This window comes from Hevea brasiliensis, chromosome 6, assembly GCF_030052815.1.
Source record: "Hevea brasiliensis isolate MT/VB/25A 57/8 chromosome 6, ASM3005281v1, whole genome shotgun sequence".
Classification (NCBI taxonomy): Eukaryota; Viridiplantae; Streptophyta; class Magnoliopsida; order Malpighiales; family Euphorbiaceae; genus Hevea; species Hevea brasiliensis.
In genome coordinates this window covers 13,464,950-13,481,725 of record NC_079498.1, presented here as the reverse complement: position 1 = coordinate 13,481,725, position 16,776 = coordinate 13,464,950, and the positions used below count along the sequence as shown (strand labels likewise).

General features: G+C 33.5%; 2 protein-coding genes across 2 annotated transcripts; both read left to right on the top strand.

The window, feature by feature from the left end:
* The first annotated feature begins 1,152 nt into the window (after positions 1–1,152).
* LOC110664249 (isoeugenol synthase 1-like) lies at positions 1,153–2,968 on the top strand. Its single transcript, XM_058148414.1, has 5 exons — positions 1,153–1,399; positions 1,488–1,622; positions 1,745–1,973; positions 2,314–2,517; positions 2,638–2,968. The coding sequence occupies exons 1-5, from the start codon at positions 1,208–1,210 to the stop codon at positions 2,835–2,837; spliced, it is 960 nt and encodes a 319-aa protein (XP_058004397.1). The 5' UTR covers positions 1,153–1,207; the 3' UTR covers positions 2,838–2,968.
* A 10,960-nt stretch (positions 2,969–13,928) lies between these two features.
* LOC110634171 (isoeugenol synthase 1) lies at positions 13,929–16,624 on the top strand. Its single transcript, XM_021783104.2, has 5 exons — positions 13,929–14,142; positions 14,233–14,367; positions 14,490–14,718; positions 16,119–16,322; positions 16,396–16,624. The coding sequence occupies exons 1-5, from the start codon at positions 13,951–13,953 to the stop codon at positions 16,593–16,595; spliced, it is 960 nt and encodes a 319-aa protein (XP_021638796.2). The 5' UTR covers positions 13,929–13,950; the 3' UTR covers positions 16,596–16,624.
* Positions 16,625–16,776: the final 152 nt, after the last annotated feature.

Below are 16,776 nucleotides of genomic sequence, written 5' to 3'. Positions count from 1 at the left end.
GTTATAATTTTTTATTCTAAGTTTATTTTTCTTTTAAGTATCTTTATTTTTGCCATTGTTACATCAATTTTCATGATTAAATGATTATTTTCTTTAACAATTATTGTCAAATCTTAAGCCTCCATAATTAAGTTATTTTTAAAATTTTTTTTTTTGGTTTATCAAAAATAGTAATAATATTCTTTTTCTTTCATACTCATACATTTCATAAATATGCATGCATTTTTATCATGGATCATTTTTATTGCAACTCCTTAATATGTTCACTAAATGTTATACATTATAAAATTGATGAATAGATTTTCACTAATGATAATTTGTTGAATCATAATTTGTTGAACCAATTTTTTCGAGGAATTGATAATATAATTTAAAATGAGATAATTAAACAAAATTATAATTAATTTTTTTATTTAATATATATATATATATATATATGGATGTGACTAAAATGTTAGAAGTATTTATTTAATTGTTAATTTTTTATAAAAAAAATTCTTATTTAACGTTTTAAAATTTTTTTTAATATTTCACTTCATTTCATTATAACAATTTAAAAATAATCTATTTTAAAATTAATAAAATAATTTAAAATAATATTATAAAAAATAAAATTTTAAATATATTATGCACAACACAAACAATTAGCTAGTATATTATATAGAATGATTATTTCATATGCTTAAAAATGCTGCATTTTATTTATATGAAGCCGGTTTGACTAGACATAGAATGAAAGCAATAGAGAGAGAGAGTTCACACATATAAATCAAGTTTTGTTTATATATGTACATAAACATGTGCAAGAAATGAATAAAGTAGTTAGGTGTGCACATTGTTGGGTAAGGGTACATTCCAAATCAAAGAATCATACATATGTGGTGTTTCTTGCAAAAAGAAATTGGTCCCCTAGTATGTGTGAAATAACATCTGCCTAGAAGATATTTTGGGACAAATGATCGTAAGGCAAAAAGGCTTTGATGCCATGTGAAATAAGTTTTAGTGAAATCCACACGATACATGAATCCCACTCCTCCTTAACAACTGTAATTTTGTATCTATGTGAGAAGTGATATTTTTTAGTGCTACAGAAATATATTATAAATTTCTTCTACGAGGCTGTTCTGCTTCTGCATGTATAGAAGGGTCAAATAAAAGTTCTGCATGCATATGTACATAGCTTAATTAAGTACAAGGAAGGAAGGCAATGGATTCAGAGAAAAGCAAGATTCTGATATTTGGAGCAACTGGGTATCTAGGAGAATACATGGTGAAGGCAAGCTTATCCATGGGTCATTCTACCTATGCTTATGTTCGCCCACTCAAACGAAATCATACTTTTTCTTCAAAGCTACAAATTCACAAGCAATTCCAGTCCCTGGGAGTCACTGTATTTCAAGTATATATCCATTAATTAATTCTCTACATTTTATTTATATGATTTGACATGTTTAATCTAATTTATGCAAAAAGCAACTTAATTACAGGGAGAATTGGGGGAGCATGAGAAGCTTGTTTCAGTACTTAAACAAGTAGATGTGGTGATTTCCACTCTTGCTGTTCCTCAACACCTTGACCAGCTCAAAATTATCTCTGCCATGACAGAAGCAGGCAATATAAAGGTTTTTTTTTATTATTTTTTTGTTTTTGTTGATTTCCAACCGTTGTTCAAATACATAATCTATCTGCACAAATTGATGAAATGATCATTAATTCACTATGTGTACAAAATATATATGTTCAGAGGTTTGTTCCTTCAGAATTTGGTAACGAAGTGGACCGAGTGAGTGGGCTGCCTCCATTTGAAGCTGTCCTCGCCAATAAGAGGAGAATCAGAAGGGCAACGGAAGCGGCAGGAGTGCCATACACTTTCGTATCTGCGAACTCATTTGCTGCATATTTTATCGATTACCTCCTACATCCACATGAAAAGCCCGACCAGCTTGTTGTTTATGGCAGAGGTGACGCTAAGGGTGAGTAGCAATCTGCCTCAGTCTTTTACTATTTTTATTTTGTTTTCTTTCCAAGGTTTCTGATAAGAAAAGAAAATCATAATAACTATATAAGATAACAATACTTCAATGGTATTAGAGTTGTCAGGGCCATATGTACCAAAAAAAATAATAATAACTATGCAAGGTTTCACTGATTGGTTCAAACTCCTGAGCTAAAATAGAGACTGATAACAATGGAACACCTATATACCAGGAACAACTACAAGAATTTGAAGCTTTAGCCTATCAAAATTAAAACATATTTGGCATATTAATCTATGTGTACACTAAAACATCTTGGTTTTGCCTTGGCATGAAGCTGTGTTGAATTATGAGGAAGATGTTGCAGCTTATACAGTGAGAGCAGCAACAGATCCAAGGGTGGCCAACCGTGTTATAATCTACCGGCCACCAGGAAATATTGTGTCTCAGTTAGATTTAATATCTTCTTGGGGGGAAAAGATTGGACGAACTTTCGAAAAGATTCATGTTCCTGAGGAAGAAATTGTCAAGCTTTCTGAGAGTAAGATCTATTAATCAAGAAACTTTGTTTCTGATGGATATACAGAAACTGAAATTTTTGAACTGTTTTTTTGCCTGAATATAGTAACTAAATGATCATTAACTGTTTCATTGGTTGCAGCCCTAACTTTCCCAGAAAACATCCCAGTATCAATCCTGCACAACATATTCATCAAAGGTGATCAGATGAGCTTTGAACTCACAGAAGACGATCTGGAGGCCTCCAAGTTATATCCTGATCACAAGTACACTCCAGTTGATAGCCTCCTCGATCTATGCTTGATTAATCCCCCTAAGCCCAAACGAGCAGCATTTGCATGAGGCTTAAAATCTTACTACTAAGTTCTTGATCGTCGCAACGATAATACAAACCGAAAAAACTGTGTTTTTTTTTAGTGCCATTACATGGATGTTGAATAAGATTGTGACTTGCATGATTGGAAATTGGCTCATTGTCCGCTTGATCCTTCTAGTGTTTCACCTGTTTCCCATATTGTCAAATGGAAGCCTCCAAATTGTGGTGTGCAGCAGTGGATGTGGTTTCGGTTAATGTGGGCATTGGGTGGCTGTTAAGTTTATAGAATAAAATTATGATATTATCTATATATTATATCATTGTGGATTTGTACATTATCATTGAAATAAGGTTTTATGCAAGTTTTTTGAAATATTATGATTTTATTTTATTTTATTTTATCTTTTTGAAGTGAATTTATTGAAGTAATTAATTTAATTTTTTTATATTATTGAAATGTTCATCTAGGAAAAATTAAAAAAAAATAAATGCAACAAAAAAAATACAAAAATAAAAATTTGAGAAAAAAAAAGCATGTATCAAAATATATATTTCACAATTGCTATTAATTACTCTCTTGCTATCTTAAAACTCATGAGAATTTTTTTTATTACAATTCCAATGACATACAATAAAAATAAGCGAAATCATGCTACTAATAACATAACAAACTCATAATCAAAATAAAAAGTTAAATTTGAATTTCGTATACATTATATATAAGTTTGATGCAAGCATGATTATCGAATATATAAATTATTTTATTTCACATGCATCAGGAATTCCATATAGTTATAATTTCTAAAGCAAATTTCACCGATCCTTTCTCAAATTTATTCCTTATAATGATATTGTTCATGAATTGAATTTACATGATGTTGTCCTCCTCTTTCACAGGTTATGGATGCTGAATTTAAGTATTAGATGTGCAAGATAAGAAAGAGAGCACCAGGTAGGTTAGTTGACCACCGCTCCGATGCCTAAATCAGTAATGGTTGGACTATAGAATGGATGGGTAAAACTAGTTAGCACACATACCTGATGGCCCTTATATAGGTTTTGATATAGATTTCTGTTAGGATTAGGAGTTTGCAGTTGAGCGGAACTAGGAGTTCACGAGAGTCCTCATGTGGATGAAAGTCTGATCTCCTTCTGCATTTAAGTAATAAAATGTTTTACTTGTTGCGAGGAAGGACCTATCACAATCAAGTCATCAACATGAATAAGAATAATCAACTGAACAGAGCCATCAGAAAATATAAATAAAGAAGTATCTGCTTTCGATGGGGTGAACCCAAAATTAATAAGAAAATCACTTAGCCAAGAGAACCATGCCCGTGGAGCTTGTTTGAGGCTATGGAGAGACTGTTGAAGATGACACACATGCGAAGGAAATTGAGAATTAACAAATCCCTTCAGCTACTCCATGAAGATTTCCTCAGTCAATGTTCCATGTAAGAAAGTGTTCGAGACATCTAATTGTTTGATACACCAACTTTAGTGGCAGCAATAGCAAGGATAAGCCGAATGGTAGTGGCTTTAATCACATGACTGAAATTCTCATTATAATCTACTCCTGATTGCTGCGCATAGCCTTTTGAGACAAGACACACTTTGTAACGGTCTATGATGCCATCCAAAAACCTTTTGATGCGATATACCCATTTGTTACCAATAATGTTGGCATTGGAAGGACAAGGAACCAGTCTCCATGTGACATTGGCATGAAGGGCACAAATCTCTTGCATAGCCTATTGCCATTCTTATAAGGGTTGGCTTGATTGAATGTTTGGGGTTCACGAGTAGGGTAATCTATTGAATGGGACTATGAATTGACTTTGGTGGAGAGGTTGGCCTGTTGTCATGGTTGGAGGGTGAAGTTGCATGGGATGAGTTTGGGTGGTAATGATGGCTAGCAGGTTTGAGTATGTGTAAGCATATTTTCTGTTGGATAGTTACTAAGATCAACAATTAATTGAAGGCTTAGCTGAGTAGGAGAGAAGGTAGTATTTATGGGAGACCAAGACTCTGAGGATATTGGTGCTTCAATCGAAATTAAATTGGTAGGGTAGATGGGATAAGAATATAATGGTGGTGTTAGTGTCGAAGTGGACTATGAAGGTGTAATTGAAGAAGAATTAGATAAAATAGGGGATAAAGGCATACCTAGTTGAGAAGTCGAGTGATTGTGGACTGCAGTGGATATGCTTAGCCAAGGATTGGAGATTGATTGAGGAATTGATGGAGCCTGAAACACGATGGAAGACTTAAATGGAAAATAATACTCATCAAATTTGGCAAGTCTTACAACATATACTTTGCCACTTTCAGTATCAAGACAAAGATGACCACTATGGTTTGCTGAACTCCCTATATAAGGACAAGCCAGATGATGAACAATTCCAATGGTACAAAAATATGAGTTAAATTTTTTATTCTCTTCTCCCCAATCTGAATGAAATACCTTAATCTTTTTATTGAATTGTCATGAAACATAGGACTCAAAAGTAAGAAAGACTGAATAGACATTACTTTTGTTTTTGAAAAAGTAAATCCAGATATATCTGGTAAAGTCATCAATAAACAAAAAGAAATACTTATAGCTCAAATTAGAAACAATAAGGGAAGGTCCCCAAACATCAGAATGTATTATTTCAAAAGATTCAATACTCCTATGTTCTACTGAGGCCAAAGGCAACCTAGCCAATTTCCTAAACAAAAAAGAGCAATGATTAAACAAAGAAGGTGAAGAATGTGGCAAGGCATTGTTTTCAAGAATCATGGAGTTGGTACATTTTTTAGGATGGTCAAATCAAGCATGCCATGTTTCAAAAGAATCAATTTCTCTAATCAAGCTTGCTTTATTTCAGAAGGCATAACATACAGCTCACCTGGTCCTTAATAAGAAAATAAAAAGGCCAAAATTCAAAGAAACACGAGTTATCAGTGGCAAATTTTTGAACAGAAAGAAGAGATTTAGTTATTTTAGGAACAAGTAAAACATCATTTAAGGAAAAGGATTTTAAAGGAAAGGATGGAACAGAACTACCAGTATGCGAAATGTGCAATCCATCACCGTTGCCTACGCGGATTTGATCACCTCCTTTTTAATCATTCGCAATGCTTAAATTGGCAATATCTGGGGTAATATGGTGTGTAACACTAGTGTCCAAATACCAAAATTGATTACTAGTTCTGAAAGAAGGCATAGACTGCCCATGTATTGGACTAGACTAGACAAAATTAGCATGGGAATTCTTTAATTTATGTGGAGCATAACATCTTTGGCATCTATCAGCAGTGTAATTATGATACCCATAAATTTGGCATGGCCCTTTATTTTTATAATAGCCATTGTGAGTCTACTGCAATCAACCAAAAGGTACAGTGGATCGAGTTAGAGTTGGAAAAGGTCCCGGAGTGTCCATTTTATAAACAACATTGGCAAGTGGACTTGAATGTTCATGCTATTGGAAAAAATGACAAATAAAGCACACTAAGAGACATCAACAAAGGAAAAATGAAAGACATATGTAGAGAAAGACTTATATTTAGTTTGAAATTGAAGGTGCCTATTTATAGGCTTACATGATAACAAAAAGCTAAAAAACAAACAAAATCAAGCCACTAATAGAGAAAAATACGGTAGAAAAAGTAGGAAAATGATATACTTGCTAACTAACTAGCCAAGATCAAATCAAATACTTAGCTGTAATTTTGAATCAATCTTCAACATTCCCCCTTGATTCAAAATTACATACGCTAAGTTGAGATCTAAAGTAAATATATTTCTCATAAAGAAGTGCCTTGGTTAATATGTCTGCCACCTACTTATTTGTACTGTAGAATTTTAGAGAGATTTCACCACTTGCAATTAGATCTTGGATGAAGTGGTGATGCAAGTCTATGTGCTTTTTTCTTCCATGAAATGTTGGGTTCTTAGCCATTGTAATTGCAACATTATTGTCACAGAAGATTTCAATTGCAATTTTCTATTCTTGGCCAAAATCTGTAAGTAATCTTCGCATCCAAACTGCTTGACACGCTACAAAAGTGGTAGCCACATATTCTGCCTTGGATAAAGAAAGAGTTGTAGTTGCTTGCTTCTTTGAACTCCATGTGACAGCTCAAGACCCAAGACTAAACACATTTCTAGAAATGCTTTTTCTGCCATCCAAACAAACTCCCTAATCACTATCTGAGTAACCAAATAACTTGCATGCTAAATTTTGAGAGTACCAAATCCCATATTCCAATGTTCCAGCAATGTAGCGCAAAATCCTCTTTGCTGCTCCAAGGTGATGCTTTGTAGAAGTGTGCACAAATCTGGAAACAACACTAATAGAAAATGTTATATCTAGTCTAGTATGAGTTAGATAAATTAACCCTCCTACTAGACTTCTATAATAGCTTATGTAACGGCCCGGCCCATTAGTGATATTGTTCGCTCTGGACCGAAGCCCTCACGGTTTTAAAACGTGTCATTAGGGGTTACGAACCACCAACTTATAAACTCAGCATCTCTCTCGTGTTTTGCCGATGTGGGATTTGCCTAGGGTGTTACAATCCACCCCCCTTATGGGACTCAGCGTCCTCGCTGAGGTTTGCCCCACCATCGTTCAAGGTTGCACGCGGAGCAGCTCTGATACCACTAAATGCGACGCCCCTTACCCGTCTACCGTATAGCCGAGCAAGAAGTGCCACATTCGATGCAGGACCACCCTATCTTGTTTTATCATAACTATTGTAAACTTTTGATGTCATTTAAAACATGTATTCTATGTATAGAAATTCAAATGTACCGGCCCGGCCCACTAGTGATATTGTCCGCTCTAGGCCGAAGCCCTCACGGTTTTAAAACACGTCATTAGAGGTTACGAACCACCAACTTATAAACTCAGCATCTCTCCCGCGTTTTGCTGATGTGGGATTTGCCTAGGGTGTTACAATCCACCCCCCTTATGGGACTCAGCGTCCTCGCTGAGGTTTGCCCCACCATCGTTCAAGGTTGCACGCGGAGCGGCTCTGATACCACAAATGTAACGGCCCGGCCCACTAGTGATATTGTCCGCTCTGGACCGAAGCCCTCACGGTTTTAAAACGCGTCATTAGGGGTTACGAACCACCAACTTATAAACCCAGCATCTCTCCCGTGTTTTGCCGATGTGGGATTTGCCTAGGGTGTTACAGCTTACATCTCCTTTTTCAGTGTCATCTTCAACTTGTAACTTTTCATTCACATTCATAGGTATGACTGTTGCATTACAATTACTCATACCAAACTTTTTAAGAAGATCGGTGGCATATTTTCTTTGTGAAATGAAAATCCGCCTTTTACTTTGATTCACTTCCAACCTAAGAAAATAGTGTAATAAATTCAAGTCTGTCATTTCAAATCTTCTCATTATAAAATCTTTAAATTCAGCTATAAGAGATTGACATGACCCCATGTATATTATATCATCAACATAAAGACGCACAACAAGACATTCATTTGTACCTTTCTTCTTCAAGTAGAGAGTTGGCTCATTATTGCTTCTCTCAAATCCATTTTGAAGAAAATATGAGTCAATTTTGTTGTACCACGCCCACGGAGCCTGCTTTAGCCCATAAAGGGCTTTCTTCAATTTGTACACCTTCTCTTCCTTAGATTATAAAACCCTCAGGCTGTGTGACATAACCATCTTCCTCCAACTCACCATTCAAAAAAGCAGACTTAACATCTAATTGATAAACAAACCAATTAAATTGAGCAGCTAAGACTAAGAAGGTTCTCACAATTTCAAAATGAGCAATAGAAGAAAATGTGTCTTTAAAGTCTATACCTTGCTACTGTGAATACCCCTTGGCTACAAGTCTTGCCTTATGCTTTTGAATGCTCCCATCAGTATAATACTTGATCTTAAATACCCATTTAAGACCAATTACATGTTTCCCATCTGACAAGTCTATTAACTCACATGTCTCATTCTTTTCAATTACCGCAAGTTCTTCCTTCATTGCATTGCACCACTCCTCTTTTTTTGCTGCTTCTCCAAAGCTGGTTGGTTCAGCTACTAACAAGGCATATGTGGTAGCATAAATATGTTCAAGAGATCTGAATTTTCTTAGTGGAGATTCATCAAAAGATTCACTAGAAGATGATGATCCACTTCTACTTGGAGATGAAGATGAAAGGCTGCCAGTGTTTGGTATTATCGAAGTAGAAGTAGAAGTGAAAGGCTGCTGTGAATACCCCTTGGCTACAAGTCTTGCCTTATGCTTTTGAATGCTCCCATCAGTATAATACTTGATCTTAAATACCCATTTAAGACCAATTACATGTTTCCCATCTGGCAAGTCTATTAACTCACATGTCTCATTCTTTTCAATTACCGCAAGTTCTTCCTTCATTGCATTGCACCACTCCTCTTTTTTTGCTGCTTCTTCAAAGCTTATTGGTTCAGCTACTAACAAGGCATATGTGGTAGCATAAATATGTTCAAGAGATCTAAATTTTCTTAGTGGAGATTCATCAGAAGATTCACTAGAAGATGATGATCCACTTCTACTTGGAGATGAAGATGAAAGGCTGCCAGTGTTTGGTATTATTGAAGTGGAAGTAAAAGTTGCATCCACTGCTATGGTTGGAGAATTAGCTACTGAAATTCCTTCTGATTTGCCCCAATTCTAGCTTGAATTTCCATCAAACACCACATTCCTGCTAATAATCACTTTGCCACTAATAGGGTAATATAACCTATATGCTTTGGATTGTAAAAAATAACCAACAAAAATACATTTTTCAGATTTGCCATCTAACTTTTGATGGTTTTGTTTATCAACCAAAGCATAGGCAATACAACCAAAAACTTTCAAGTGGCTTACCCGAGGCTTCATACCTAACCAAACTTCATAAGGGGTTTGATTTGGAATAGCTTTTGTGGGTGAAATATTAAGCAAATAGACTGTTGTAGTGATTGCTTCTGCCCAGAAATCATTTGGCAGCCCCCTTGCTTACAATAAGCTTCTTGCCACTTCTACAACTGTGCAGTTCTTTCGTTCAGCTACACCGTTTTGCTCTGGTGTGTATGGTGCTGTCAAATCCCTTCAAATGCCATTTTCTTCATAAAAAAAACGTTAAATTCATTAGATAAAAACCCACCACCCTTGTCCATGCGAAGAATCTTTATGCATCCTTCATTTTGCTTCTCAATAAGCGCCTTGAACTTTCAAAAGCTTTCAAAGGTTTCTGATTTATACTTCAAGAGATACACCCAACTCATGCAATTGTAATCATCGGTAAATAGCAAAAAATATCTACTGCCACCAAGTGATTTTGTATTCATAGGCCTACATAAATCAGCATGTACAATTTTAAGACAATTTAATGCCCTCCAAGATTTCCTATAGGAAATGGCTTTCTATTTTGTTTCCCATAAATACACCCTTCACATACTTCTATAGACTCAATTGTAGGCAACCCATAAACCATTTCCCTTTGACTGAATAATTTTAGCCCCTTGACATTTAAATGCCCATACCATAAATGCCACAACTCAGACTCATTTTTCTTGCTACTAGCAATAAGGGCATGACTTTCTAAATTATTGATTTCTAAGGGAAACATTTTATTTGTTGTCATTCTAACATTGACTATAATTTCTCCTAATTTTTTTATCTCTGATAATGCAAGAAGTATCATCAAATAACACAGAATATCCACTAGCCATTAATTGCCTAACACTCAATAAGTTGTGTGATAAACTAGGAATAAAAAACACATCATGAAGAAGCTTAACTTTACCATTACTAGTATTGATAGCAACTGTGCCTTTTCCTTCAGCTTGAAGTGGCCTACCATCTCCAAGTCTAACTCTTGTCTTTTGAGACTCATCAAGCTCTTTGAACACTGATTTCATGCCCGTCATATGACTTGAACAACCGCTGTCCAGGAACCAGATTTCACTTGCACTTGGTACATCACGCTTAACTTCATGGGCCATAAACAACTTGTCTTCTTCTTCGTCTTCCTTAACATAACTTAAGCTTCCAGCATTCTGCCTTCACATGCCCAAACTTCTTGCAATAGTGGCACTGAATACCACTTTTATAGCCTTGTTGTTCACTAGAAGATTGCCCCTAATAGGCTTGCCCATTGGATCTGCCACTGCTTCTGCCTCTACAGTGGCCTCTACCATGATATCCCCCTCCACTTGCTACTTTTCTTAACTCCTCATTATGTGAAGTTGCCTCACCCTTCACCTAAAATGCCTTCTCTTCACTCTTTTCAAATGATCTATTCAGCCTAGCTTCATGAGCTTGTAAAAAACCCATTAGTTCATCAAATGAAAAATTAGAAAGATCCTTAGATTCCTCAATGGCAGCAACGACATGATCAAATTTAGGAGTCAAACTCCTCAAAACTTTTTCTACAACTGTTTGATCATTGAGTTTCTCACCAAAAGATCTTATTTGACTAATAATTTCTACCACTCTAGATAGAAAATCTTGCATAGACTCATTATTTTTCATAAATAAAGTTTTAAAATTACGGCGAAGATATTGGAGTTTCACTGTAATTACCTTTGTTGAGCCTTGAAACTCTTTCTTTAGTGTTTCCCATGCTTCCTTTGACGTAGAGGTAGTTGCAATCCTTGAAAAAACTGTCTCATGAACAACTTACTAGATGAAGAACAATGCCTTTGAGTCCCTCCTCCTATTTTCTCTCGGCTTACTCTCTTCATCAGGATCAGCGTACCCATTCTCCACAAGATCCCAGAGGTCTTGAGACTTGAACAACGTCTTCATTTTGATGCTCCAAAACTCATAAGAGTCCCCTTTGAAGACAGGAATGAGGGGCTGAGTAACATTCATGCTATTCCCATTTGCAACCATGGAAATTTCTCTTAGGACTTTTAACAAACACTTGGAGCAATAACAAGAACCAATGCTCTGATACCACAATTGTTGGAAAAAATGACAAAGACTAAGAGATATCAACAAAGGAAAAATGGAAGACATATGTAGAGAAAGACTTATATTTAGTCTATAATTGAAGGTGCCTATTTATAGGCTTACATGATAACAGAAAAGCTAAAAAAACAGACAAAATCAAGTCACTAACAGAGAAAAATTTGGTAGAAAAAATGGGAAAACGAGATATTTGCTAGCTAACAAACAAAGATCAAATCAAATACTTAGCTTTAATTTTGAATCAGTCTTCAACACATGCAAGCTTTTCTATGGAATCTCATGAGCAATTAGATGCCCATGCAATTCAGAAAAGAAAACAAGTTCTGGTCGCAGATTTAAGGCAGCAATATGAGCATGATATTCGCTTCCAATATTGCGATAGATAATTACATTGAATTGAACTGTAGAAATTACACAACCTAGAATAGCTAATTCGTAAAAGTAATAGCTTATTATTAGATTTAGATTTTTATATTTATTAATTAAGAATTAACATGTAATTATGTTTGACTAATAATTAATTTACCTCTCTAAATTTTTATATTGTTAATTTATAAATTTTCTCATCATTTAAGAAATTATATTAAATAAAATTTTACTTAATTAAAAATTAGTTGTCTGATTAAGTTATGATATGATTAATTTTTTTTCTTCTTTTGTTTTCAGATTGTTAGTGTTTGTGTGTGTGTTTATTTTTTTATCTTAATTGCTTTAGTGAATAATTAAGCTTTTTAATATCATAAAAAATATATACAAATCCTTTTAATGTTTACATATAACTATGATTACATACATATATAAATAAGTATTTTATACAAGAATTAATAATATATTATTAGACTTAAATTTTTATATTTGTTAATTAAGAATTACGACAAGAGTTTAGAGTAGACACACGAACAGATATGAAGGGGAGCCAACATTTAAATATCAATACTATTTTCATTATCATTTATAACATATTAAAATAGAGTGTTTAATTTTTTTTTTTATGTTATGAAAATTATTTATAAGTGAATTACAGTAAAATATAAAAATATTTTTTTTTCAATATATAACAGCAAGTCGTCGAAGAGAAATTTATCTTTAATTTGCAAATGTCATTTAATTTTGAATGATGCATGCATTTCTTTGCATATAAAGCTGAACTAAAAATAAGTAATTCTATCATATATATGATCATTAAACTTATTGTACAAGAAATTGAGTGAAACATAGCATTGAAAATATGTCAACTTTGTAATATTCTATTAAAGAGTTAAAATGTAATATAAAAAAACTAAATTTAGGTTTTAAGATTTTAAGTGTGTGTAGAGTTATTTTTAAATTAATTATTATTTTATACAAACAATTTATAATTATTACAATAAATAGTAACTCTATACAAATAAAATAAATGATACAATTTCTTATGCCAAGAAAATAGATTTTTTAGTTTTAATATTTAATTTATTTTCAGAATTAGTGGTAAAATTAATTTTAAATATTAAATTTCATAAAATTATTATAAAAAAATTAGAAGAAATTTTTTAGTGACATTAATAAAATTAATTACTAAAATTAAAATTTTTTAAAAATAAAAATTATTAAAACTTTAATTTTTTAAGGAGCTACTTAACAAGTAAATTTTAAAAAATAAATAAAAAAGAAAAGGCGAAAGTAATCCTTATCATGAGGGAGAAATTATTCAAGCACCTGCTCCACACGATATCCTTAGTGAGGGGCGGAGGAAAGGGGCTAGTGGGGGGCACTAGCCCTCAATTATTTCTTCAACTGGCCCTCAATCATTTCTTCAATCATTTCTTCGTTTATTGTATTTATATTTAAACAAAAAAAAAAAGTTTATTTAGCTTATTTTAGTTGTTTGCCATCCAAATGTTTTCAAACATTTTAATAGGTATACTAATTTTAATTTTTTATTAATTAATCTCTGAAAGTTTTTAATAATCTCTCTTAAATATTTATAAAAAAAATAAATAAGTATAGTAAATTTTTATTTTTTTAATTGACCCTCTCAAATTTTTTAATTCATCCTAATAATTTATAATTTATATATTATGATCTAAATTGAAATATTAAAATTACTTGATTTCATTAAAGAAATATAAAATTTAATTAAAAATTAATTACTCAAACTTTTAAATCTATAAATTAAAAGTTTAATTAAGTTCAACGAAGGAACCAATGGATTCAGAGAAAAGCAAGATCCTGATATTTGGAGCAACTGGGTATCTAGGAGAATACATGGTGAAGGCAAGCATATCCATGGGTCATCCTACCTATGCTTATGTTCGCCCACTCAGATCAAATGATACTCTTTCTTCAAAGCTACAACTTCACCAGCAATTCCAGTCCCTGGGAGTCACTTTCTTTCAAGTATATAACCATTAATTAATTCTCTACCTTTTATTTATATGATTTTGGCATGTTTAATCTAATTTATGCAAAAAAATAACTTAATTACAGGGAGAATTGGAGGAGCATGAGAAGCTTGTTTCAGTACTTAAACAAGTAGATGTGGTGATTTCTACTCTTGCTGTTCCTCAACACCTTGACCAGCTCAAAATTATCTCTGCCATGAAAGAAGCTGGCAATATAAAGGTTTTTTTTATTATTATTTTTTGTTTTTGTTGATTTCCAACCATGATTCAAATACATAATCTATCTGCACAAATTGATGAAATGATCTTAATTCATCATGTGTACAAAATATATATGTTCAGAGGTTTGTTCCTTCAGAATTTGGTAACGAAGTGGACAGAGTGAGTGGGCTGCCTCCATTTGAAGCTATCCTCGCCAATAAGCGGAGAATCAGAAGGGCAACGGAAGCGGCAGGAGTGCCATACACTTGCATATCTGCAAACTCATTTGCTGCATATTTTATTGATTACCTCCTACATCCACATGAAAAGCTCGACCAGCTTGCTGTTTATGGCAGAGGTGATGCTAAGGGTGAGCTGCCACCTGCCTCAATCTTTCTTATTTGGCCAAAAGCATAAGTCACTTACCATCCTCATCTATATTGTAAGAATGGTTCACTTTTCTGTGAGAGAGAAAGCACTAAAAAATTAGTGTTCTGGGATATTAGATGCACCCGGAGCACTAAAAAATAGTGCTCCCTCTCTCACAGAAAAGTGAGCCCTTCCTACAATATATAGAGAGTGGGTCCCACATGATTATCAGAGATAGTGGCTCCGGGTTATTAGATGTACCCAAAGCACTAAAAAATAGTATTCCCTCTCTCACAGAAAAGTGAGTCCTTCTTACAATATAGAGAGTGAGTCCCACGTGATTATCAGAGATAGTGCATGTGAACCAGGTGCACCTAATAATTTCTCCTAATGATTAGCCTTAAGAGAAATTATTAGGTGCATCCGGTGTACATGCACCATCTCTCACAATCATGTGGGAATCACTCTCTATATTGTAGGAAGGGCCCACTTTTCTGTGAGAGAGCAAGCACTATTTTTTAATGCTCTGAGTGCATCTAATAATTAGCCTATCTTTAATTGTATTCTTATCTTTAATTGCATTCATTTGATAGCTGAATTGGAAGGTTCCCACGAAAATCATCCTATTTAAATTCAAATCCGATTAATATTTTCAAATTCCGAACTCCAATTAAAATTTATTTTCAACTATCTAAACATCACCCGAAAAATACTTAAATCTATCTAATTTTATATATTTTAATTAAAAATCTACATAAAAAATATTTTTATTAGTAATTTATATTTTAAAAATTTAATAATTTCATAAAATATTTCAATTTTATTTTATATAAAATAAAATATATAAAATTTTAGAAATATTAGTGTAAAAAAAATATATTTATATTTAATTAAATATTTATATAAACGAGTTTGGGTAACGAATACCTAACATGTAAAACCTGAACTCGACTCGAACTCATCACAAGCATTAAATTTCAAACTCAAACTTGTCTCAAACCTGATTATATATTACTCAAACCCGTGCAAAAAGGGGACCCATTGCCATCCTTGTACTTGAACTTTATAACACTATAATGAAACCTTTAAGTGCATAAAATTCAGGTGTTAAATGAAATAAAACTGAAGGTGGAGATGACAAGCGACTTTTTAAATAAAGTTCTGAGTAAAAAGGATACTTTCAGCCATTTTAACTTTGTTTTCTTCTAAGGTTGCTGATAAGAAAAGAAAACTCAGAATAACTATATAAGGTTTCACTGATTGGTTTAAACTCATGAGCTAACCCCGTAGAGACAAATAACAATGAATTCGAAGCTTCACAAGCCTATCAAAATTAAAACATATTTGGCATATTAATTTATATGTACGCTATAACATCTTGGTTTTTCCCTTGGCATGAAGCTGTGTTGAATTATGAGGAAGATGTTGCAGCTTATACAGTGAGAGCAGCAATAGATCCAAGAGTGGCCAACCGTGTCATAATCTGCAGGCCACCAGGAAATATTGTGTCTCAGTTAGATTTAGTATCTTCTTGGGAGAAAAAGACTGGACGAACTTTCAAAAAGATTCATGTTGCTGAGGAGGAAATTGTCAAGCTTTCTGAGAGTAAGATCTGTTAATCAAGAAACTTTGTTTCCTGATTCATATAGAGAAATTGAAATTCTTGAACTGGCTGCAGCTCTATCATTCCCAGACAACATCCCAGTATCAATCCTGCACAACATATTCATCAAAGGTGATCAGACGAGCTTTGAACTCACAGAAGACGATCTGGAGGCCTCCAAGTTGTATCCTGACCACAAGTACACTCCAGTTGATAGCCTCCTCGATCTTTGCTTGATTAATCCCCCTAAGCCCAAACGAGCAGTATTTGCATGAGACTTCTAATCTTACTTCCAAGTTCTTGATGGTCGCAACAATACTACAAACTCAAAAAAAGTTTTTTTTTTTTTGTTTTTTTTTTAGTGCCATTAGGCTAGTACATGAATGTTGTATGGTCGCAATAATGCTAAAAATAATAATAATTATTATTCTTATTATTATTAATATTATTATTATT

Excerpts from the sequence above, each read along its gene's own strand:
- LOC110664249 (XM_058148414.1), top strand. The coding sequence starts at position 1,208 with ATGGATTCAGAGAAAAGCAAGATTCTGATATTTGGAGCAACTGGGTAT. Across the intron at positions 1,400-1,487 it reads TGGGAGTCACTGTATTTCAA|GGAGAATTGGGGGAGCATGA; the intron begins GTATATATCCAT and ends ACTTAATTACAG. Across the intron at positions 2,518-2,637 it reads AATTGTCAAGCTTTCTGAGA|CCCTAACTTTCCCAGAAAAC; the intron begins GTAAGATCTATT and ends CATTGGTTGCAG.
- LOC110634171 (XM_021783104.2), top strand. The coding sequence starts at position 13,951 with ATGGATTCAGAGAAAAGCAAGATCCTGATATTTGGAGCAACTGGGTAT. Across the intron at positions 14,143-14,232 it reads TGGGAGTCACTTTCTTTCAA|GGAGAATTGGAGGAGCATGA; the intron begins GTATATAACCAT and ends ACTTAATTACAG. Across the intron at positions 16,323-16,395 it reads AATTGTCAAGCTTTCTGAGA|CTCTATCATTCCCAGACAAC; the intron begins GTAAGATCTGTT and ends AACTGGCTGCAG.